This window comes from Stegostoma tigrinum, chromosome 1, assembly GCF_030684315.1.
Source record: "Stegostoma tigrinum isolate sSteTig4 chromosome 1, sSteTig4.hap1, whole genome shotgun sequence".
NCBI classification, from domain to species: Eukaryota; Metazoa; Chordata; class Chondrichthyes; order Orectolobiformes; family Stegostomatidae; genus Stegostoma; species Stegostoma tigrinum.
Genome location: NC_081354.1, coordinates 97,582,415 through 97,607,968, shown reverse-complemented (window position 1 = coordinate 97,607,968; position 25,554 = coordinate 97,582,415). Strand labels below are relative to the sequence as shown.

The window sequence follows — 25,554 nt, the reverse complement described above, 5'->3', positions numbered from 1 at the left end:
AGCACTACCATTCATGAATCTGGAGTTGCCCTCAATATGTCATTATTTGAAGTTGCACAACATCTATTACCAGTATCTTGGCAGTAAACATACAGACCATTTGGGATGTAATTGACATACCATAAAGACCATATGTTTTGATTTAACATTATTTTTAGTTCAGGACTGAATTGGAACAAGGACAAAAGGGATGAGGAAGGAACTGCTACATTGTAACTTCAGTGTTTACAGTGTTGCTCAAGCAGTAGGGGAAGAATTTGTAACAGTCCAGCTCAGGGTCAGGGAGTCTCTGAACAAAGTGAGTTTGGGCCAGCAACACGCTGCTGATTGGTTTGTGAAGTTGTGACTTAAGAATTCCAGGGTTTAATCAGTTTGACAACAACTATCCAATTGTCTTCTGTGTAGCAAACAGCCTTTGGACTGCTGAAAGGGCAGATGTTGTCTGTGCCTATCTCTGCAGCAAAATATTTAAAGCCTGAACAAAGCCAGTTATTTTCTAACACCAGTCACTGTAAACTGTTACTTCCAAATTATAAAGTCCCTGACCTATTGGTTGTGAAGCAATCACTCTTTTCCAGGCTGAAAGTGAAAGCACTGAAGGATTTGGGAAACCAAAGGAACTCTTGCATCAAATCCTGGGGAATCTTCAAATCCCTACAGTGTAAAAGTAGGCTGTTCGGTCCATCAAATCCACACCAGCCCTCCACACAGCATCCCACCCAGGGTTATGGGGATAGAGTAGGGGGATGGGGTCTGTGGGTTTGGAGTCAAACGTAGGCCAGATCATGTAAACATGGCAGATTTTCTTCCCTAAAAGGATATTTGAGAACCAGATAGGTTTTTGTGACAATTGACATGGTTACCAACACTTTTTTAGTTACAGATTTTTTTGTGAGAATGTTGTCAAAACTGGAAAAAATAAGTTATGAGAAAGATTGGGATCGTTTTCTTTGGAACTGAGGCCGAAAGGAGATTTTATTGGGGTATACAAAATAGAGAGGGACCCAGACAAAGTGGATGGGAAAGGCCTTCTCATCTTAGAAGAGGGATAAGCGACGAGGGAGCACAGATTTAAAATTATTGGTAGAAAGATTAGAGAGAGATGAAGCAATATTGTTTTTATCCAGAGGGCAGTATGGGTCTGGAACTCTATCTGAAAGGGTAGTAGGGCAGTAACCTTTAATTTATTTCAAAGGTATCTGGATGTGCACCCCACATGTAGTTAAGAGTAGGGCTACACACCAAACGCCAGAAAGTGGGATTAGGTTAGGTACTTTGTTTTTTCAGTTGGCACAGACATGTGGACCCAAGTAGTCTTTGTTCTAGCGAGTTTTGAGAAGATTTGTAGCTCAGGTTGAGGTTCTGGATGTGAGTTTGCTGGCTGAGCTGGAAGGTTAGTTTTCAGACGTTTCATCACCATTCTAGGTAAGGCATCAGGGTAGCCCACAAACCCACCAACACGCTAAAACAGCAGCTAATGAACTTAAAAGACTCTATACAGACAACAAATAAAACGAATGTCATTTTCAAAATACCTTGCAAGAACTGTGACAAACACTACATTGGACAAACTGGCAGAAAGCTAGCCACCAGGATACATGAACATCAACTAGCCACAAAACAACATGACCCACTATCACTCGTATCCTTACATACAGATAAGGAAGGACACCACTTTGATTGGGACAACACATCCATCCTAGGACAAGCCAAACAGAGACATGCATGAGAATTCCTAGAAGCATGGCATTCCAACCGGAATTCCATCAACAGGCACATTGGCTCCAAATCAATCTACCATCCCCTGAGAAAAAGAACAGGAAATGACATCACCAACCCAAGGAAACCTAAACAGATAAATAGAAAGCGGGACATAACACCAGTGCTTCATAGGAGGCTCACTGTTGATGTTACCTAGAATGGTGACAAAACATCTGGGGACAAACCTTACAGCTCAGTGAACCAGCTTACATCTCGAACACAATAAAGACCCACTCTCTTGTGGACTGAGAGGACGAGAGTGCTGTCTTGGAGGTGAAAGGAGGACGTCGGGTTGGCTGTGCACCCTTGCGACCAGTGGATCTTAATGCTGGCTTCGGCCTAACGCTGGTTCAGGGGAGCAGCCAACCTGCAACGATGGCTGCGGCAAGTGCTCGTGCCCCAGGTCAGGGGGTCCGGAACACCATCCGTGTTTCTGTAAAGAAGGTGGATGAAGGTGCACCTGTGGACCGCACCTTCTTCGTGAAGAGGGTCCTGTTGGACTGTTGTGGGTTTGCTGCTGCGGACATTTACTGCCTGCAGGATTTCCCCAGAGGAGGTTTTTACGATGTGACCTTCCGGAGTGCCAAGCTTTGCGAGCGCTTCCTGGAGGTTTTCAAGGAGAAAGGAGATGAGGGCCCCCTCTCTGTATTGACCGCTGTCCCACTGTTTGTGATGCCAGCGCAGAGGAGCCGTATGGTGACTGTACACATGTACAACCCGCATGTGCCAGCAGTTGATGTCCTGACCTTCCTCGGAAGGTATGTGAAGGTGGAAGGGGACCTAACTGACATGGTGGACCCCTTTGGCATCTGGACGAGTAAGAGGCAGGTCAAGGTGACGCTGAAGATGGGCGCGGACGGGAACGTCGCACACCCACCGTCCAGCTTCGCGATCGGCGGGAGCAGGGGCTACCTGACCTATGCAGGGCAACCTAAAGTCTGCCATGCTTGTGGTAGGTCAGGTCACATGGCGGCCAACTGCAAAGTCACCATCTGCAGGAACTGCAGGGAGGAGGGACACCTTGCAAAGGATTGCCCACGAGAGAGAAGCTGCAACCTTTGCGGGGAAGCAGGCCACTTCTATAGGGCATGCCCGCGGCGGGGTACCACCTACGCCCAGGTCGCCGGCAGGGGAAATGTGGGGCCAGCCCCCCCGGAGGAGAGGAAGGCACCAGGGCCCAGCAAGGACCCCACTAATGTGCAGGAGGGCCAGGCCGTGCAGGAGGGCCCAGCCCTGCAGGATGGGCCTGAGGCCAGCAAAGCACCCCTGCAGGCTCCGATCCCCCCAAACAACCCGGAGCCAATGGAGGCGGCGACAGGCGACCCAGGGGAGTGGCCAACAGTCCGGAAAGCGAGGAGGAAGGTGCGTCGACGGGCCCAGGAAGCGCAACAATCAGGAGGGAAGAGGCAGCTACAGGCGGGCTATAAGAGCTCCTCTGACGAGGAGGATTCGGAGAGGGCCCACCCGAAGCAGAAGCTAAAGGTCTCGAGGGGGAAGGAAAGCAGCACCACGCTTCCAGGTGACGGGAGGCGTCCTGAGGCTCCCTCTGACACCCAGTCATGTGTCGCTGGGGCACTGGAGGGCCCCCCGGAACTTCCAGGCGGGAAGGAGGAAACAACGTGTCCCCAGCCTGACGCAGAGCTGGACTCTCCTGCCTCCGCACCCCTGACGGGGGGGATGCCACCCGGAAGGCAGCACAGACGGTTTCCTGAGCCCAGAGAGCGTCCAGCAGTTAGCCCGGGCAATGGGCATGAAGGGACAGATGGAGGGGCTGGACCTTGGACTTGGGGAGGGTACTGCAGTCACTGCCCACAATGGGGGTACGAATTGCGAGCATTAATGTGCACAGTGTCAGGTCAACCGCGAGATGTGTGTCCACGTTGGCCTACCTGACCACCATCAAGGCGGACCTCCTGTTTCTGCAGGAGTGCGGGATACCGCACCTCGGCAGGTACGGGAAATGGTCCGGCGCCTGGACCTGTGGGCCTTCGATCTGGTCGTGGGGTAACGACTGTCGCTCCTCGGGCCTGGCTATTCTGCTGCGGGGGCACAACTTCACCATCTCTCAAGTTCAGGAGGTGGTGGGGGGGCGCCTCCTAGTGGCTGACATCACCTACAGGAATGCTCCCCTGAGGCTGATCAACGTGTACGCCCCAGCGGTACGGAGTGAGCGGTTGGACGTCCTGCAGCGGCTTCCACCCCTGCTGGCTACGTCCAGGCCGGTCATCCTGGGTGGAGACTTCAACTGCATCATTGATGCAGATGGAAGATCCGGTGTGGGGACAGCGGGTGGGGGGATTCAACTGGACGTCACGTCCAGATTCCTGATGGGCATGGTGAAGGACGCCAAGCTGCTCGACGTCTTCAGCACCCCTGCAGACGGAGTGCAGCGGAGATACACCTGGTCGCGGCCAGACGGGTCTATCCGCTCAAGGATAGACTTCCTGTTTGTGTCACGGACGTTCTCGGTCAGATCCACTGGTGTCGAGCCGGTGTTCTTCTCTGACCACTGCCTCCTGTTGGCCGACTGTCACTTACAGGACGACCAGCCGGCCGGCAAGGGGACGTGGAAGCTCAACACGACTCTGTTGACCCCAGAGAACGTCGAGGAGCTTAAGAGGGAGTACACCGGTTGGAGAACCGTGAAACCCCTCTTTGAGTCTCCAGGCGACTGGTGGGAGACGGTGAAGGAGAACATCAAGAGGTTCTTTGTCCTCAAGGGTGTTCAGAAGGCAAGAGAGAGGCGGGGAAAGCTGTCGCGACTCCAGAAAAGGGTGCAGAACCTGCTCCTTCTGCAGTTGATGGGGGTCGATGTCACGGAGGACCTCCGCGAGGTGAGGGGCCAGCAAGCCTCGCTCTTCGCCGCGGAGGCCTCCAGGATAATCTTCCGGTCCAGGGTCCGCTCCGTGGAGCAGGACGAGACGTGCTTGCGTTTCTTCTTTCAGAAGGCGCACAAAGAGAGCTCTGTGCTTAGCCGGCTGAAGGAGGACGACGGCTCGGTGACGTCGTCTCGGCCCGACGTTTTGAGGATCAGCAGATCCTTCTATGCCGGACTGTACGACACGAAGCCCACGGACAGCATGGCCTCCGAGTCGTTCCTGTCGTCTATCACGGAGGTCTTAGACGACGGCACGAGGGAGTGGCTGGACCGGCCGATATCCCTGGACGAACTGGCCAGAGCCCTCAAGTCCTTGCAGAGGAATAGGACTCCCGGAAGTGATGGCTTACCGGTCGAGCTGTATTCTGCTCTGTGGGGCCTGGTCGGCCAGGACCTGCTGGAGGTGTACGATAGTGCGCTTCGGGCAGGGGAAATGTGCAAGTCCATGAGGAAGGGCATCATCACCCTCATTTACAAGAGGAAGGGGGAAGAGGGAAGAAATTAAGAATTGGCGTCCCATTTCACTTTTGAACGTGGATTACAAAATCCTGGCCAAGGTCATTGCCAACCGGGTCAGGTCTGTCCTGGAGTCGGTGATTCACCCTGACCAAACCTGTGCTGTGCCGGGCAGGAAGATCGCTGAGAGCCTCGCGCTCATCAGGGATACGATCGCCTACGTACAGGACAGGCGGGTGGACACCTGCCTCGTCAGCCTGGACCAGGAGAAGGCCTTCGACAGGGTCTCTCATGCTTACATGAGGGATGTCCTCTCCAAATTGGGGTTCGGGGAGGGCATCCGCAATTGGATCCAGCTGCTCTACGCCAACATCGTTAGCGCAGTCTCGATCAACGGGTGGGAATCAGACAGTTTTCCTGTTAGATCTGGAGTCAGGCAGGGCTGCCCGCTCTCTCCTGCCTTGTTCGTGTGCTGTGTGGAGCCCTTCGCCACCTCCATCAGGAAGGACGTGAGCCTGAAGGGCGTGACTATCCCAGGCAGCGGAGGCCTTCAGGTCAAGACCTCCCTGTACATGGATGATGTCGCCGTCTTCTGCACCGATCGTCGGTCGGTGAGTAGGCTGTTGGACATCTGCGGCCAGTTTGAACTGGCCTCGGGTGCCAAAGTCAATAGGGGTAAGAGCGAGGTCATGTTCTTCGGGAACTGGGACGACCGCTCCTTCATCCCCTTCACCGTCAGGACAGACTACCTGAAGGTGCTGGGTGTTTGGTTTGGTGGAGCTGGGGCATGCACTAAGACTTGGGAGGAGCGTATCTCCAAATTTAAGCAGAAGCTGGGCAGGTGGACGCTCCGGTCCCTCTCCATCGCGGGTAAGAACCTGGTTGTCAGGTGCGAGGGGCTTTCGGTACTGTTGTATGTGGCGCAGGCCTGGCCTATTACCTGGACCTGCGCCGCTGCGGTCACCCAGGCCATCTTCCACTTCATTTGGGGGTCGAGGATGGACCGGGTCCGCAGAGATACCATGTACAAAGACCTGGGAAATGGGGGAAAGGGCGTACCGAACGCCACCCTCGCCCTGACGGCTACCTTTGTGTGTGGCTGCATCAAGCTGTGCGTAGATCCTCAGTACACAAACACCAAGTGTCACTACTTACTGAGGTTCTACCTGTCCCCGGTGTTGCGAAGGATGGGCCTGGCCTCGTTGCCGCGGAACGCTCCGAGTAGTTGGACCGTTCCGTACCACCTGTCCTTCGTGGAGAAATTTTTGAAAGGAAACACCTTTGACCACAAGGCCGTCAGGCAGTGGTCAGCACGTAGTATCCTCAGGACCCTTCAGGAAAAGGAGAGGGTGGATCCCGTCGTGTGGTTCCCCACGCAGACTGCCAAAGTCGTTTGGCAGAATGCCTCATCGCCAGAACTTTCAAACAAGCACAAGGACGTTGCTTGGCTGGCGGTGAGAGGGGCTCTGCCAGTGAGATCCTTTATGCATGCCTGGAATCTCTGCGCCACCGCATGCTGCCCTCGAGGTGGCTGCGGGGGGGACGAGACTGTTGATCACCTCCTTCTGGAGTGTGCCTATGCGCAGGAGGTCTGGAGGGGGATGCAGTGGTATTTGTCGAGGTTCGTCCCGAGCAGCTCCGTGACGCGGGACTCCGTGCTCTACGGGCTGTTTCCGGGGACGCACACCGAGACCAACATCAACTGCGCCTGGAGAACCATCAATGCGGTGAAGGACGCTCTTTGGTCTGCCCGCAACTTGCTGGTCTGCCAGCTGAAAGAACTGACCCTGACCGAGTGTTGCAGACTGGCGCACTCCAAGGTCCAGGGCTACGTGCTGAGGGACGCGCTAAAGCTTGGGGCAGCCGCCGCCAAGGCGCGGTGGGGAAAGACCACCGTATGAGCCCCCTCGTCCAGAAAAGGGAAAAGAATCCTATCTGGTAACTGGGCCCAGCTGGCGCCTTCCCGAACTGGTCAGGGGACCAACTGGGACTGTGCGGGGTGACGACTGCCGGGGCGGTTTCTTTGCTTTGTTTTTTTTTCTGTTTTGTTTTTTTTTCCCTTTAGTTGGTGTACGTACCCCCGGGTAACCCGGAGTGGCTTGCATGACTGGGTAGGTGTATAAATGTTTTATTTTTTGTACATTCTATGAATAAAGTATATTTTTTCAAATAAAAAAAAAGGTGACGAAACATCTGGGAACAAACCTTCCAGCTCAGTGAACCAGCTTACATCCGGAAAAAAATAAAGACCCACTCTTTTGTGGACCAAGAGGAGGAGAGCGCTGTGTTGGAGGTGGAAGGAAGACGTCGGGTTGGCTGTGCGCCCTTGCAACTGGTGGATCTTAATGCTGGCTTCGGCTTAACGCTGGTTCAGGGGAGCAGCCAATCTGCAAATGGCTACGGCAAGTGCTTGTGCCCCTGGTCAGGGGGTCCGGAACACCATCCGTGTTTCCGTGATGAAGGTGCACCTGTGGACCGCACCTTCTTCGTGAAGAGGGCCCTGTTGGACTGTTGTGGGTTCGCTGCTGCGGACATTTACTGCCTGCAGGATTTCCCCGGAGGAGGTTTCTACGATGTAACCTTCAGGAGTGCCAAGCTTTGCGAGCGCTTCCTGGAAGTTTTCAAGGAGAAAGGAGGTGAGGGCCCCCTCTCTGTATTGACCGCTGTCCCACTGTTTGTGATGCCAGCACAGAGGAGCCGTATGGTGATTATACACATGTACAACCCGTATATGCCAGCAGTTGATGTCCTGACCTTCCTTGGAAGGTATGTGAAGGTGGAAGGGGACCTAACCGACATCATGGACCCCTTTGTCATCTGGACCAGTAAGAGGCAGGTCAAGGTGACACTGAGGATGGGCGCGGACGGGAACATTGTACACCCACCGTCCAACTTCGCGATCGGCGGGAGCAAGGGCTACCTGACCTATGCAGGGCAACCTAAAGTCTGCCATGCCTGTGGTAGATCAGGTCACGTGGCGGCCGACTGCAAAGCCACCATCTGCAGGAACTGCAGGGAGGAGGGACACCTTGCAAAGGATTGCCCACAAGAGAAAAGCTGCAACCTTTGCGGGGAAGCGGGCCACCTCTATAGGGCATGCCCACGGTGGGGGACCACCTACGCCCAGGTCGCCGGCAGGGGCAATGTGGGGCCAGCCCCCCCCCGGAGGAGAGGAAGGCACCAGGGCCCAGCAAGGACCCCACTAATGTGCAGGAGGGCCAAGTCGTGCAGGAGGGCCCAGCCCCGCAGGATGGGTCCGAGGCCAGCAAAGCGCCTCTGCAGGCTCCGCTCCCCCCCGACAACCCGGAGTCGATGGAGGCGGCGACAGGCGACCCAGGGGAGTGGATGATGGTCCGGAAAGCGAGGAGGAAGGTGCGTTGGTGGGCCCAGGAACCGCAACCATCAGGCAGGAAGAGGCAGCTACAGGGGGGCTTTAGGAGCTCCTCTGACGAGGGAGATTCGGAGGGGGCCCGCCCAAAGCAGAAGCTAAAGATCTCAAGGGAGAAGGAAAGCAGCACCACGCTTCCAGGTGACGGGAGGCATCCTGAGGCTCCCTCCGACACGTGCCGCTGGGGCCCCCTTCCAGGCGGTAAGGAGGAAACAGCGTGTCCCCAGCCTGACCCAGAGCCGGACTCTCCTGCCTCCGTACCCCCGACGGGGGGATGCCACCCGGAAGGCAGCACTGGCAGTTTCCTGAGCCCGGAGAGCGTCCAGCAGTTAGCCCGGGCAATGGGCATGAAGGGACAGATGGAGGGGCTGGACCTTGGACTTGGGGAGGGTACTGCGGTCACTGCCCACAATGGGGGTACGTGTTACGAGCATTAATGTGCGCAGCGTCAAGTCTACCGCAAGGTGTGTGTCCACGTTGGACTACCTGACCACCATCAAGGCGGACCTCCTGTTTCTGCAGGAGTGCAGGATACCGCACCTCAGCAGGTACGGGAAATGGTCCGGCGCCTGGACCTGTGGGCCTTCGATCTGGTCGGGGGTTAACGACTGTCGATCCTTGGGCCTGGCTATTCTGCTGCGGGGGCGCAACTTCACCATCTCTCAAGTTCAGGAGGTGGTGCCTCCTAGTGGCTGACATCACCTACAGGATCGCTCCCCTGAGGCTGATCAACGTGTACGCCCCAGCGGTACGGAGTGAGCGGTTGGACGTCCTGCAGCGGCATCCACCCCTGCTGGCTACGTCCAGGCCGGTCATCCTAGGCAGAGACTTCAATTGCATCATCGATGCAGATGGAAGATCCGGGTAGGGAGAGTCAACTGGACGTCACCTCCAGATTCCTGATGGGCATGGTGAAGGACACCAAGCTGCTCGACGTCTTCAGCACCCCTGCAGACGGAGCGCAGCGGAGGTACACCTGGTCGCGGCCAGACGGGTCTATTCGCTCAAGGATAGACTTCCTGTTTGTGTCACGGACGTTCTCGGTCAGGTCCACTGGCATCGAGCTGGTGTTCTTCTCTGACCACTGCCTCCTGCTGGCCGACTGTCACTTACAGGACGACCAGCCGGCCGGCAAGGGGACGTGGAAGCTCAACACAACTCTGTTGACCCCAGAGAACGTCGAGGAGCTTAAGAGGGAGTATGCTGGTTGGAGAACCGTGAAACCCATCTGAGTCTCTGGGCGACTGGTGGGAGACGGTGAAGGAGAACATCAAGAGGTTCTTTGTCCTCAAGGGTGTTCGGAAGGCGAGAGAGAGGCGGGGAAAGCTGTCGCGACTCCAGAAATGGGTGCAGAACCTGCTCCTTCTGCAGTTGATGGGGGTCGATGTCACCGAAGACCTCCGCGAGGCGAGGGGCCAGCAAGCCTCGCTCTTCGCCACGGAGGCCTCCAGGATAATCTTCTGGTCTAGGGTCCACTCCGTGGAGCAGGACGAGACGTGCTCGCGTTTCTTCTTTCAGAAGGTGCACAAAGAGAGCTCTGTGCTTAGCCGGCTGAAGGAGGACAACGGCTCGGTGACATCATCTCAGCCCGACATTTTTGAGGATCAGCAGATCCTTCTATGCCGGACTGTACGACATGAAGCCCACGGACAGCACGGCCTCCGAGTCGTTCTTGTCGTCTATCACGGAGGTTTTAGACGACGGCACGAGGGAGTGGCTGGACTGGCCGATATCCCTGGACGAGCTGACCAGAGCCCTCAAGTCCTTGGAGAGCAATAAGACTCCCGGGAGCGACGGCTTACCAGTCGAGCTGTATTCCGCTCTGTGGGACCTGGGTCGGCCAGGACCTGCTGGAGGTGTACGATAGTGCTCTTTGGGCAGGGGAAGCATGCAAGTCCATGAGGAAGGGCATCATCGCCCTCATTTACAAGAGGAAGGGGAAGGGGGAGAGGGAAGAAATTAAGAATTGGCGTCCCATTTCACTATTGAACGTGGACTACAAAATCCTGGCCAAGGTCATAGCCAACCAGGTCAGGTCTGTCCTGGAGTCGGTGATTCACCCTGACCAAACCTGTGCTGTACTGGGCAGGAAGATCGCTGAGAGCCTTGTGATCATCAGGGATACGATCGCCTACTTGCAGGACAGGTGGGTGGACACCTGCCTCGTCAGCCTGGACCAGGAGAAGGCCTTCGACAGGGTCTCTCATGCTTACATGAGGGACGTCCTCTCCAAATTGGGGTTTGGGGAGGGCATCCGGAATTGAATCTGGCTGCTCTATACCAACATTGTTAGCGCAGTCTCGATCAACGGGTGGGAATCGGACAGTTTTCCCGTCAGATCTGGAGTCAGGCAGGGCTGCTCGCACTCTCTTGCCTTGTTCGTGTGCTGTGTGGAGCCCTTCGCCGTATCCATCGGGAAGGACGTGAGCCTGAAGGGTGTGACTATCCCAGGCAGCGGAGGCCTTCAGGGCAAGACCTCCCTGTACATGGACGACGTCGCCGTCTTCTGCACCGATCGTCGGTCGGTGAGTAGGCTGTTGGGACGTCTGCGGCCAGTTTGAATTGGCCCCGGGTGCCAAAGTCAATAGGGGTAAGAGCGAGGTCACGTTCTTCGGGAACTGGGACAACCGCTCCTCCATCCCCTTCACCGTCAGGGCAGACTACCTGAAGGTGCTGGGTGTTTGGTTTGGTGGAGCTGGGGCATGCACTAAGACTTGGGTGGAGAGTATCACCAAACTGAAGCAGAAGCTGGGCAGGTGGACGCTCCAGTCCCTCTCCATCGCGGGTAAGAACCTGGTTGTCAGGTGCGAGGGGCTTTCGGTACTGTTGTATGTGGCACAGGCCTGGCCTATTCCCTGGACCTGTGCCGCTGCAGTCACCCAGGCCATCTTCCACTTCATTTGGGGGTCGAGGATGGACCGGGTCCGCAGGGACACCATGTACAAAGACCTGGAAAATGGGGGAAAGGGCGTACCGAACGCCACCCTCGCCCTGGCGGCTACCTTTGTGTGTGGCTGCATCAAGCTGTGCGTAGATCCTCAGTACGCAAACACCAAGTGTCACTACTTACTGAGGTTCTACCTGTCCCCGGTGTTGCGAAGGATGGGCCTGGCCTCGTTGCCGCGGAACCCTCCGAGTAGTTGGACCGTCCCGTAACACCTGTCCTTCGTGGAGAAATTTTTGAAAGGAAACACCTTTGACCACAAGGCCGTCAGGCAGTGGTCAGCACGTAGTATCCTCGAGACCCTTCCGGAAAAGGAGAGGGTGGATCCCGTCGTGTGGTTCCCCACGCAGGCTGCCAAAGTCGTTTGGCAGAATGCCTCATCGCCAGAACTTTCAAACAAGCACAAGGACATTGCTTCGCTGGCGGTGAGAGGGGCTCTGCCAGTGAGATCCTTTATGCATACCTGGAATCTCTGCGCCACCGCACGCTGCCCTCGAGGTGGCTGCGGGGGGGACGAGACTGTCGATCACCTCCTTCTGGAGTGTGCCTATGCGCAGGAGGTCTGGAAGGGGATGCAGTGGTATTTGTCGAGGTTCGTCCCGAGCAGCTCCATGACGCGGGACTCCGTGCTCTACGGGCTGTTTCCCGGGACACACACTGAGACCAACATCAACTGCTCCTGGAGGACCATCAATGCGGTGAAAGACGCTCTTTGGTCTGCCCGCAACTTGCTGGTCTGCCAGCTGAAAGAACTGACCCCAACTGAATGTTGCAGACTGGCGCACTCCAAAGTCCAGGACTACGTGCTGAGGGACGCGCTAAAGCTTGGGGCAGCCGCCGCCAAGGCGCGGTGGGGCAAGACCACGGTATGAAACCCCTCGTCCAGAATAGAAAAAAGGGCCCTATCTGGTAACTGGGCCCAGCTGGCGCCTTCCCCAACTGGTCAGGGGGCCAACTGGGACTGTGCGGGGTGACGACTGCCGGCGTATTTTCTTTGCTTTGTTTTTTTTTCTTAGTTTGTTTTTTTTTCCTTTAGTTGGTGTATGTACCCCCTGGTTAAACTGGAGCGGCTTGCCTGACTGGGTAGGTGTATAAATATGTTTTTTTTTTGTACATCTTATGAATAAAATATATTTTTTCAAATAAAAAAAAGTGATGAAACTAACCTTCCAGTTCAGCGAGCAAACTCACATCCAGTCTTTGTTCTGTGCTGTAAACTGTCTATGATTCTAATGAAATAATAGTGTCACCAACTCTGTGCATCTCCATCTGAAATTTCATTTCCTGCTTTTTTTAGCAGTGATGTTCATCCATTTTTAGCCAGCTTAACGTTGTTGTTGGTTTTGTACCTTTAAACTTTTGCTATAGGACAAGTTGTCGTATAACCAGAGATATATTACAGAACTAACAGTCTGAACTCAAAGCAGCACATGACTCCATAATCTCACCAAGGTAGTTTGTCAATCTGAATTTAGTTCAAACAAACCTTGAAATGAAAGTGTGGTATGAGTAAAAGGAAAGCCCTAAGATCCCTATCATGTTGTTGTTAAAAAGCTCAGTGGTTTATTCGTGAAGAATACCTATAGCCCTTTCCCAGTCTCACCAATATATAATTTAAGTCCAGCAGAATCACAGTTAACTGTCCTCATCTAGGAATTAATTAAAAAACTGTTAACATCATCTTTCAAATACCAGAGAGGGCTTCTAATCAATATGTTAGGTATTTATATTACACTGTTCAATAGCGTTACATTATGATATAATTTTTCTGACACTGATGAAAACATATAATTTTATTCAGAAATAACTCCACCCAAACAGAAAACATCCCTAACTCTCCTAGTGCTTTCATGTTATCACCAACTACAGAATTGAAAATATCACTGCAGATTAAACAAATTAATGCAATAGATACGTACACAGTGAGATATGTGGAAAATCTTTCAAGACCTCGTGATCTCTGAAACCAAAGACCCAGTGTGACTCCTGGCACTCAGATCTGCACCAAAAAGCATGACTTCTAAAATCTATTCTAGACTTTGAACACAAAAGTTACATTTATATAGTGCCTTTAATGCAGTAACACTATTATAGGCCCTTCATGAAAATGTCAAAGCAAAATGTTACACCATATCATCGAAGGGGATAGTAGTCAATGTCCAAAAGCATGTTGAAAAAGGTAGATCTTAATAAGCATCTTGAAGGAAGAAGGTGAGGTAGGGAAATTGAGAGATGAAATTTCAGTGCTGCCACAGATTGGCAATGAATAACTAATATTTCCATCCTATAACTTGACCTCCAATATAATATTCAGTCACAGTAAATAAAAGTACAATAAATCAAAAGCCTAGGACCATTTTTACAGCTATTCTTGGTCCGGTACACCACAGCCTCTCTCTACTTACTCAAAGGACTTCCAATAAGCCTGCCAGCATTGATCCATGGCAAAGTTTCACTGGTCTTCCCAAGAAACAGAAATATTCCAACAATCTGCAAGCCTACATTTCTTCGAGGCATACATATATAAAATCGTAGAAACATGATGAAAGGCAAGCCAGGTGGCCCTGTGAAGCAGTACTTCACGGTAACAACATGGTGGACCAGGGATGATAGAATCCAAAGAGGAGGAAAACTGGAAAGAGATCTCCCTTCCCTTGCTAAGATTACCCACACAAAACATTTACATTCATATCTTGTACTTCCATATTAACGTGCAAAATACAAAAGCTGTACAAAGTACTTACTCATGTGATCTGATTGGCTGCATAGGACTGAGGGCTGAAGAAGATACCTCATTGATGCAGCCATCTAATTCAAACTCTTGCTCACATTTTATTGCTTTCATCATCATGGGATCTTGTTCACCAGAACTAAGCAGCTGACCTAGCAAACAGAAAACAAAAGGAAACGTTCAGCAAAAACAAGAATTTAAAAGCCTTTTTTAAGCCATAATATTGCACTTGAAGAAAAGGTCCTTAATATTCGACAGTGATCAGTATCGCCCCCATCCTTACTTTTACATTGCTTACTGTAATGTGGTGACAGTGAAACAACTGTAAGATCTATTTCCAAGGTGGTGTCATTCATATTTACCTCCACGTGGATGGGTACAAAGTTGCATGTGCTGTTGCCTGGACATAGGTCGAGCACCAGAAATTGCACACTGTATTAGAGGATCTGGGGAGGTAAAAGTATATGAAAAAGGTTAAAGTCATCAATAAAGTAAACAATGAATCACATTTGAATGTTTATTTCCATGATGTTATAAAGGATGTTGCGCTGGTTTCTCTGCTATCTCATCCCAATGTTGGTGAGATAGTGGCAAAATGCAGCATTGAGGTCTACCATCTCCTCCTAGCCTTACCCCCTGTTTCATTCCATCTGTCCAAAATGACTACCATTCCTTCACTACCCGCTGTATGTAAATACTACCAGGGCTGTGGATGGGGACTTCTTAAGGACCTGCCTTTCAATCTCAATTCCCTCCCATCCATTTCTATTATTGCTGCATCTTGGGATTGTCTGGCAGATGGTAACCAGGTTACCATGGCTCCAACATGCAGGTCTCGTGGAAAAAGACCCAGGTAAGACCTTTGTCTTCCAATCTTCCCACTTTACAGGATTATGTCTGTCTCTGCAAGCCTTACAAATATGCAACTCCTTCCTTCAAAAAAAAACTCCTCTCCTCTTAAAGAGGATCACTGATGCTGCACTGCTCAAAATTTCCTTTTTAATCATAGTGGGCTCCATTGCAGTGCCAGAATCTCATCAGCCTATAAATTAGATCCAGGAAATTTGGTGAAAGTTATGGGGGAATCAAACAGGAATGGACCTAGACCCGAAACGTTAACTCTGATCTCTCTACACACATGCTGCCACACCTGCTGAGCTTTTCCGAGATAATGGGAACTGCAGATGCTGGAGAATCCAAGACAACAAAATGTGAGGCTGGATGAACACAGCAGGCCAAGCAGCATCTCAGGAGCACAAAAGCTGACGTTTCTCTGATGAAGGGTCTAGGCCCGAAACGTCAGCTTTTGTGCTCCTGAGATGCTGCTTGGCCTGCTGTGTTCATCCAGCCTCACATTTTGTTGTGCTGAGCTTTTCCAGCAATTTCTGTGTTTTTTTTCTGATTTACAATATCTGCAGTTCTTTAAGGTTCTAATAGAAAAAGGCAAACTTTTGTGGCTTCCTCAGATGTTACAGCGAGTTCCCCAATGAATGCACTTACCACGTTGATTATTTCTCAGCTCATCCTTTATCATAGTGGGCACCATTATGGGTTGCGTGTACACAACAGGTTGTACGACCACTGGGTGAATAACCGGGTACAAGCCTGAGCCTGGGATCCCCGAGCGGGATAACAATGGAGCAGTCAGAACTGTAGGAATGGTTAATGGCATGCTGATAGGAGGCTGAGGTGATCTCTTACTGGGCGAACTGCAACGTGATATGCTCATTGTAGGAGATGAAGAAGTTAGCATAGTCATTGAATAGGGGGAGGATGGGGAGCTTGACATATGTGGGGAGTGTCTTTTGTTCAGCGATAGATCGACTGGTTCAGTTTGGCTGCCATTAGCCTCAAGTGATTGGAAGAGTCCACTGTGGCAGCCATGGAGCGGTGAGTAAATAACGCTGTGTTTATTTTCAGGTTTAATATCGTTCTTTATTCGGACCCTGTACCCCTGCTGGAATGGCTGCAAAACAAACAAGGAAAATTATTAACATAAATATAAAACTCCAACTCTGAAAATCACTCGAGTAAATCATTCTAGTCTCCAACTACTTTGATCATATGGTGAAACAGTAGTAGGGATAGCCATGCATTTCACAGTGCGAATCTTAAGTATCTGTGATTGTTGAATTCCAGAATCAAACTGTTTAACTACTTTAATGGCACAATTGATAATGGTAGAGTGTAATATATTCATTTCCCAGACTCTGTAATTAGCTGATCTCAGCTCTGACATTGATTCGGGACACTAAAATTTGCCTGAGCACTGTCCAGAAAGAAACGGCCATAACCTTTTCCATAAAATGATTTCTTCTTTAAATTTTTATGAACTTAACATACAAACCAGGTAGAGCTTTGACCCTATGTCAATGTAGAGACACTTACACTGTTGGGATCTGCAGGAAGTATCACCTGCAGCACAAGCTGGGGCTCAGTACTTGAATAGAGGCTGGAGTTACTTTTGTGTATCCATGGGGATTATGTGGAAACATGTTTAGGAAGGTGGCCACACCACATGGTTAGAAATATACAGAAGTAAGGGAATGGGTGACTACCAGGCAACCGAAGAGAATCAGAAATGCACCGCAGGAGTTTAATGTGTTTGCTAATCGGTATTGCATTTTGGATACTGGTGAAGGCGATGGCTCCTCTGTAAAGTACACCTGAACAAAGTCAATGGCACCTTGGCACAAGAAGTGGTTTAGCTGTACAGACAGTGGGGAGAAGGTAAGGTGGGTGAGGGGAAAGGGAGGTGGAAGCAGATTGGAACAGCCATAGTAATAGAGGATTCCACACTTTGGGGATCAGACGTATTTTTCTGCAGCTGCCAACATTACTCCGGGATGGTACGGTGGCTCCCTGGTGCCAGGTTAAAAGGATGTTCTGGTGAAGGTAATCAGCCAGAGGTCATGGTCAATGTTGGTAGGAATGGGGGTGAGAGTCTGAAAGCAACTTTCAGGGAGCTATATTGCAAGTAAACGGCAGGACACCTGAAGCAACAGTCTCAGTATAATCCAGTCCCACATACAATGCACATAGAAATAGGAAACTAAAATGATTGAACATGTGGCTGGAAAGCTGGCGGAAGAGAGTGGGCATTGGGACCAGTTTTGTTGAAGGTGGGACCTGTACAGATTGCATGCACTTTGACAGAACTGGGATAAATATTTTCACAGGCAGATTTGCAAGTGCTATTGTCAAGGTTTTAAACCAGGTTGGTGGGGGGTGGGAACCGGAGGGAAAATTCAAAGCAGCAAACAGGAGGCAGAGGCAGAAACAGAGAGTGATCCTGAAAAGACGGAGGAAGCAAAGGTTAAAAAAAACCCAGAAAACTGGTGGTATTAAAAGGTATGTATTTAAATTGGAGGAATGCAAACATTTGTTACAACGAGGCAAGGATGTCAGCTCAGCATATCAAGATGTAGCGTTTTCAGCCAAAATAGAAAGGTGAATAGAAAAAGTGAAGGTGAAGAATTATAGCTGTGAGGAGGGATCAAATGAGGTCATACGGTTAGAGCTTAGCAACAAAAAGGGCAACCACACGACTAGGTGTACACTTTAGACATACAAATGGTGAGCGAGTTAGAAGATCAAATATGTAGGCTAACTTCAGAGTGCTAAAACACAATAGGGCAATAATAGTCGGGTATATTAACTACTGAAATATCACTGGGATACGAACAGTATAAAATTTTCAAACAGCACAAATTGTTGAACTGCATTCAAGAGAACTTTATTCGTGAACACATATGAATTCAAAAAGACACTGCACAGTTCTAGATTTAATCTTAGGGAATAAAGTTGGGTAGGTGCATGAAATAGCAGTGAATGACAATTTTGGAGATAGTGATCATAATTCAGTTAGATTTAGCTTTGTTATGGAAAGGAACAAAGGAATAAAAGTTGCATTTTGGGGGAAGGCAATCTTCACAAAGCTGATTGATGATCTGGCAAAAGTAGATTGGTTACAGCTACTTTGAAGGAAAGTCAGTGATAAGTTGGTGGGTACATTCAAGAGCAAGAAATCTGCAGGCAAAGTGTAGACTTGTCCAACAAACAGAAAGGGTGGTACTGCCGAATCTAGAGTCCTCTGGTCAACCAGAAGAAAGCAGCGTAATATAAAAGGAGAAAACTACAGCTTATGACAATTCCAAAACACAAATGCTATAGGGTGCTCAAAAGAGTACAGGAAGTAGAGAGGTGAAGTGAAAAAGGAAATTAGGAAAAAAATCAAAAGGATACGAAAGATCTTGGCTAGTAAAATTATGGAAAATTCAAAGGTATTTTACAATATGTTATTAGCAAGAGAGTGACAATGGAAAGGTTGTGCCTATGAGGTAACCCATGCACAGAACATGTAGAAAATCAGTGTTTTATTTCTGTCTTCGCAAAGGAGAGGGAGGTTGCTGACACTGTAATTAAAGTGTGAAATATTAGATAAAATAAGCATAATGATAAATGAAGTATTGGAAGGGCTGAACTGCTTGAAGGTGGATAAATCACCAGGGCCTGGTGAGTTTGTTTTAGATAACACAGCATGGAGCTGGACCAACATCATAACTGCAATTCACCAATAAAGGAGAAGAATTAACAGTGATCTTAGAATACTGCAAAACTGATAATGGTATGACACTGTGCGTACTAAAGCCCTGTTTATGCTGGCCCTTGTTTTGTGAGCACATCACTTTGACTGACCTGGTTAAAAAGATGAAAAGAGCTTTGAAGAGAGAATTCAAGAGGGTGTGAAACCATGAACCATTAAGAAGCCCAAGTCGCTTGCCTGGGCCAATTTTGGTAAGCAGAATTGGCGCTTACTCTTTCAATTATACCTTTTATCCTTTCTATTGTTAAACTATTCAAAATAGTGCCAGATTGTGGTCACTGCTGAAGCTTTTCACAGTACTTTACTGTACTATTCACTGTAAAGTACAAGTGATTATAAATAAATCATTCATTTGATTCCTAAGGAGCAAAAATTTAAGGCGATTGTGAAACGGATTTGAGGGGATACGAGGAAAATGTTTTTCACTGAGAGGGCAGTGTCCATCTGGAATTCCCTAAAAAGACTGGTGGTTGAGGTGAAAATCCTGAACTCATTTCAAAAGAACCTGTATTTGCACTCGAAGCACTGCAACCTGCAAAGGCTAGGGGTGAGGTAGGATTCAAATGGGTAGCTAGTTTATTCAAACACAAGGGTCTGAATGGTCTCTTTTTGTGCACCAGTCCTTCTATGGCTCAAGGCTCAAATGTCGTAATGCAATTTTTACCAGGTTTGTTTCATTTGAATTTCAAACGGAAACAGTAGCAAAAACAGCTTGAATCAAATGGAGGAACCAGTTTCCCTAGCAGAGATGTCAATTCAAGATGGCAGTGGAGTAGCAGGGCATTGTGCACTGCTGCCTCACAGCGCCAGGGATCTGGGCTCAATTCCAGCTTTGGGTGACTTTTGTGTGGAGTGTGCACATTCTCCCCGTGTCTTTGTGGGCTTCCTCTGGGTGTTCTGGTTTCCTCCCACAGTCCAAAGATGTGCAAGTTAGGTGGATTGGCCACGCTAAATTACCTATAACGTTCAGGAATCTGTAGGTTAGGTGGCTTAGCCATGGGAAATGCAGGGTTATAAGTATAGGTCTGGGTGGGATGCTCTTCAGAGGGTTGGTGTGGACTTGTTGGGCCGAATGGCAGAGGGGAGTCTCTATATATATGTAAACAGCTACAATTCAAAGGATTTGGGAACATGCACTGGATTTAAATAGAAACTGTAACAAAACTTAGAGCAATTTTGAAGGTGAAGTTAGATGTGCCACAGTAAACCCACGAGGAAAAAGGAGCAATGTGTTTACAACAAACGTTACCAGGTCTCAGGATTGGGTAGCACAGTGGTTTAGCACTTTTAGTAGCTGAATATTGAAAACATTCCTTCACTTGCTAACAGAGAGAATAAAGATCATTTAAAGTCAACAAAGGAATAGCTACTAGAGTGAAACAAAAGATATAATAAAATGCAGTGGAAGAATTTGGCCCTTTGCAGAGGAATGGTCCTCGTGTTAAGTGCTCCACATGTTTCATTATGTCCTTCGACTCCACCTCAAAATCAAGTTCATCAACTTCACAGCATAATCACTGTTGCCCTTTTGCACTGAATATCACCCGTTCTCACCGGCTCTCACTTTTGTTCTTTCCTCTTTTAGCCATCCCTGTTTTAAACCTATTACATTTCTCACTATTGTTTCATTGAAAAAAAAACTAAATTCAACTGTTCTGTTTCCATAGGTACTGCCAGACATGAATATTTTCTGCTTTTATTTCAGATTTCCAGCAGTTTCTTGGGCACTATGAGATGATGATATAAATCCCACAGAAATGTGTTTCTGTATTACAACAATATCACAAGTTGCTGCCTGTTATGGCCATTAGATTGCAAATGGCATAGTTGTGCCATTTGGTATCTCTTCTCAGTGATTGATATGTTGCTCCTTTAAGAACTGAATGTCATGTTAAAATACATTTTGGCAGATTGCCAGATTTATCAATCCATTTGCTTTCTGGAATGTCTGCTGCAATTCACAGATGTGAAGTCTGGTAAAGTCAACAGCAGAATGAATATAGATTGTTTAACGTTAAACTAGTGACATAAATTGATTTTTAGATAGTTGTCCAGTTTTATTTTATTCTCTCAGAATATGCACCCAGCTTTTATATCATAAGAATAGGCTCCTGTATCCTTGGGTGTTTTGTACTTTTACTTGTTTCCGACATTGCAATAATGGCTCAGCCTCAAAAAGAACTTAATTGGCTGTGGAGCACTATATGGGACATTACAAAGTCAAGAACGTGCTATATACATTACAAAGTCCTTCATGGAAAAGTTCCAAGTATGTGTGTGACTCCAAGTAATATCTGACTAGATTTCCAATTAGAATATTTGTCAGGTTTTCTACACAGTCTGTTTTAATTAGTGTGGCTGTCAACTTGATATCTTTAGCTGCTTTACATCTTTCTCCCATTGACGTATATTGACTTTATTTAGATTTTCTGAGCAGGTGGTTAGCCTGTTGATAAAATCATTATATGCACAATACTGAGCTCAGGTATGAAAAAGGTGGGGAAACACAGGGCTGAACTGTTTCTCAATTTCAAAGGGATGGGAAATTCTCAGTACGATCACCATGGCTTCTTTTTATAAATTTCCTATAATTATGATGCCAGCAGAAGCAGAGAAATGTCTATTTCTTTTGTCTTTGTATTCCAAAGTTAGTAGTGCTGACAGTGTCCACAATAGGGTATTTCACTAGGATATCATCACCGGTAAAGCTAGCTTCTGTCGTGTTTTTCAGACAGTCAGAGATCACGCAAGAAGAGTGCCTCAAGTGTCTACTCAACTGATTGAGGAAGTAGGTGAAGAATAGAAGAACCGTAGCAGGAAATTCTTATTTCACTTTCATTTGGTTACTTAAAAACATTAAAGACCAGAAACAGGAGTCAGCAATTGAGCCCCTAGAGCCTCATCTCAACCCCAACTCCATTTTCCTGCTTGCTCTCCATGATCCTTCAACCCACTACTAATTAAAAATCTATTTCCTCCTTATGTTTGCTCAACGTTCCAGCATTCATTGCACTGTGCGGTGGTGATTTCCATAGATTGATGATCCTTTGAGAGAAGTAATTTCTCCCCATCTCTGTTTTAAATCTGCTGCCTCTCATCCTAAAACAATGACTTCTCATTCTAGATTAAATAGACATTTTTCCCCATTCTGTTCTTTGTTAGCAAATGCAATCTCTGCATAAGCAACACTATAAGATTTACAGAAAGATGATTATTGGTACAGTTTTGCACATTAAATAATATCTAAACTTATTTTTCCTATGAATAGGTACTGAGAGATCTGAATTGTATCCCTCTGCTAGCCAATTTAATGCATCACCAAGAGCTTTTTCCTAAAAGTTATCAGCAGTTTCGTCTGTGCTGAGTGGCCCTGTGAGCTTTGTTGAATATGACACCTTATTTATACTCTCAAACCTCTTGAGGATGTATTTGCTTTGCAAGATGAAGGTCTGATCTAAGCATTGTTTCCCTGAGTTTGTGACAAGCATTGCTTTAAATCAGTTCATGCATCAAAAAAAGTACAGAAATAGATTTAATTAAACTGCTTGCATGTGGTAATGTTTCGTTTAAAGTGCACTTGCTGCAAGTATCAATATCAGTCCAATATAATTTAATTTTCTCCACTGCTCCAGATTAAACTGAGGTCAAGAGAAAAGAAGCTTTCCTTCAGAATTTGATGGGAATAAATAATGTATCATACTTGGCCTTTTCTTGTCTGCAGCCATTGAGCTGAAAACTGACTACAAACACAATTTTTTAGTAACGTGCAAATAGCATAAAGTTCTGTAGTTTTCATAACTCAGCAAGGATAGAATCTGACTTCTCTTTGCAAGGGAAACAAAATATTTTACAGGCTACCAGTCTCGCTCTGTTAAAACAGTTTCAACTAATTCCCTAAACAAAGAGATACAAGCTATCTTTGGATAGAAGCTCCCACCAACGAGGCTATCCTGTTTTTTTTTAACCATGAACGTCTTTGTAAAGAATAAATGCTACTTAGTAAGCAGGTAACATACGTGAGTGAATTATAAATGAATAACATTTCTTTTCTGAGATAATGGGAACTGCAGATGCTGGAGAATCCAAGATAACAAAGTGTGGAGCTGGATGAACACAGCAGGCCAAGCAACATCTCAGGAGCACAAAAGCTGACGTTTCGGGCCTAGACCCTTCATCAGAACATTTCTTTTCTGACTGCAAGGAAAGATATTCTTCCTTTGAGGAGCCTGTAAGCCCTGTACTAAAAGTGGAAATCTGATCTCTTAGTTATGATGCTCTAGTCTTTGAGATGCTGCTGATAATTGCTGCTTTACTGAGGTTTCCCTCACTGTTAATATTTAGTACATGTATGTCCTTGAACTGGGTCAAAAGAGCAATGCTTTGACTTCTCCTTCTAATGTTATTGTGACGCTTGTAGTCTGTATGAACTGTTGCAATGTGACAGCTGACCCCTTTGTTCTGATTTATGCCTTTCGTTTTAATGATTAGCGAAAACAATGGATTCATCAGTATACATAGTAAGTTAAAACAGTTCAGAAAGTTTGGAGTTGTGCTAATCACATGATCTCAACTAGACAACAACATTGATCCTAAAAGTATCCCCTGGTTCGGGTGGAGGATAGAGATCAGAAGATTTTAATTGTAAATGTCAGACCACAGTATAATTGAGGTTGAGTCTGAACTGTTTTGCAATTGGACAGCAATGCCAAGTTCTAGTGAAGGCTTATATATAAACAAATGAAGACGGCACTGAATGGAATGCATGATTCCACCATGATGTATTAATTATAATTATACAGCTTCTCCTTCAGGGATTTCCCTGCCTGCTTTTAACTAAAACACCGAAAAAAGAAATTTTTTTTAATAGAGCTCCCAGCTCACTGAGGAACTCCAAACCAATTTGTATTAAACAACCATCTCTGAAAACAGCTCATGTTTTTCTAATAATGGTAAATTGCACTGCAGTTGAGACACAACATTCTAAAATAGCCTAAATAAAATAACCCACACGTGAAACAAAACTCCAATTTGCCCAATCTCCCAATGCTAACAGGTCAGCTGGCCTAGCCAGGATTGCAAGTCTGGGCTGAAAAGACATCACAAAATATTTCTGTGATTGCAGAATTCTTCAGAGTGACCTGGCGATCTACGCCAATATTTCTACAGAAAGGTTCAACAATATTTAGTTTTCGCTCATTTTCTGACACCAGTAGTTTAGTACAAGTTGTTAATCACCCTAGAGACACCTTTGACATCAAAAAACGATATTAATAGCTGAACAATGGACTTGCCGTGCTTTCTGTCAGATGAGCAGAACAAATAAAAGTGCTTTAAAAAGTCCATTATTTCAATAGTGTTTTAAGAGATAAATAGTGAGGTTATTGAAACAGTTAAGATTCTGAGAGACTTGACAAAGCAGATGCTAGGAGGATGCTTTCCTGCTGAGAGAAGTCAAAACTTTGAGGCACAATTTCAAAATAAGGAGTCGACCAACTAAGACGGAGATGGAAAGGATTCTTTTTCTCTCAGTCAGTTGGTAGACTTTGGAATTTTATCCCTCAGAGCAAAGTTAGTGGTTTATTGAATATATTCAAGAAAGCATTAGATAGACTTTTGATTGAAAGGGGAGTCAATGGGAATGGGGATAGGCAAGAAAATGGAATTAAAAGCACAGTCTGATCAGCAATCAACTTATTGAATGGAAGAGTAGACTTAAGTGGACAAATGACCTCCTGCTTAATTCTTATTTTCTAATACTATTTATTTTTTCACACTGACAACAATGATCAACTTACAGAAGTGTTTCAATGTTGTGAAGCTAAGAAACAAACATAATGGTTCATTTCACAAGAATGATACAAATGATCTTTTGCTGATAAATAGCATGTTGCATGAATAACTATTGTATCAACAGACCATTCTGAATCATAGGAACAGAACTTATTTATAGCTCAGAATGGTGACATTTGGCCCATCGTTTGTGCGTCAGGGAAATGAGCTTTACAGCCTATTCCCACTTTCTGATTCTTTGCCTATAAACTTGTAGGGCGTTGGTTAGCTCAGTTGGCTGGATAATTGGTTTGCAATGCAGAGTGACGCCAACAGTGTGGGTTCGGTTTCTGTTCCGGCTGAGATCACCATGAAGGTCCCACCTTTTCAATCTTTTCCCTCACCTGAGGTGTGGTGACCTTCAGGTTAAGCTATTCCCAGTTGTCTCTCTCTAATGAAACAGCAGTCCTATGGACTTCAGGGGCTGAGGTGATTTACCTATGGACCTGTAGATTACAATGCTTCAAAAGCATATCAGGTATTTATGCACCTCAAGGCTCCTTCCCTATTGTAATCTTTCAGACCTGCACCAGTCTGGGTAAAAAGATTTCTCCCAAACAGACTATCACACAAAATCAGGATTCTTGGGATTGAGGGCAATATATTAACACGGACTGAAAACTGGTCAATACACAGAAAACAGAAAGTAGGAATAAACTGGACATTTTCAGGTAGGAAAGCCATAAGTCGTGCAGTATCATAGGATTCAGTACTTGGGCCTCAATGATTTACAGTCTACAATAGCGACTTGGATGAGGGAATGGGGTGTCACATAACGTAATTTGATGTATATACAAAGTCAGCTGGGAATTTAAGTAGAGAGGAGCATGTGGAGTGGCTGCAGACAGAGATTGGCAGGCTGGTTCAGTTAACACGGACACCACGTATGGAGCTCAATGCGGTGAAGTGAGAAGTGATTCACCTTGGACAGAACAGTAAAAGCAGTGGAATTTGTTTTTGA

At 47.5% G+C, this 25,554-nt stretch overlaps 1 protein-coding gene across 4 annotated transcripts in view; it reads right to left on the bottom strand.

Moving 5' to 3' along the window:
* LOC125450925 (Krueppel-like factor 3) overlaps nucleotides 1-25,554 on the bottom strand; it is an 88,301-nt gene that overhangs the window by 16,510 nt on the left and 46,237 nt on the right. For all 4 annotated transcript variants that reach the window (XM_059647153.1, XM_048527371.2, XM_048527399.2 and 1 more), the window contains 3 exons: nucleotides 15,659-16,124; nucleotides 14,521-14,604; nucleotides 14,172-14,310 (listed from right to left, as the gene is read on the bottom strand). In XM_059647153.1, the coding sequence (XP_059503136.1) occupies nucleotides 14,172-14,310; nucleotides 14,521-14,604; nucleotides 15,659-16,124 (689 nt within the window). The remainder of the gene's footprint in view (nucleotides 1-14,171; nucleotides 14,311-14,520; nucleotides 14,605-15,658; nucleotides 16,125-25,554) is intronic.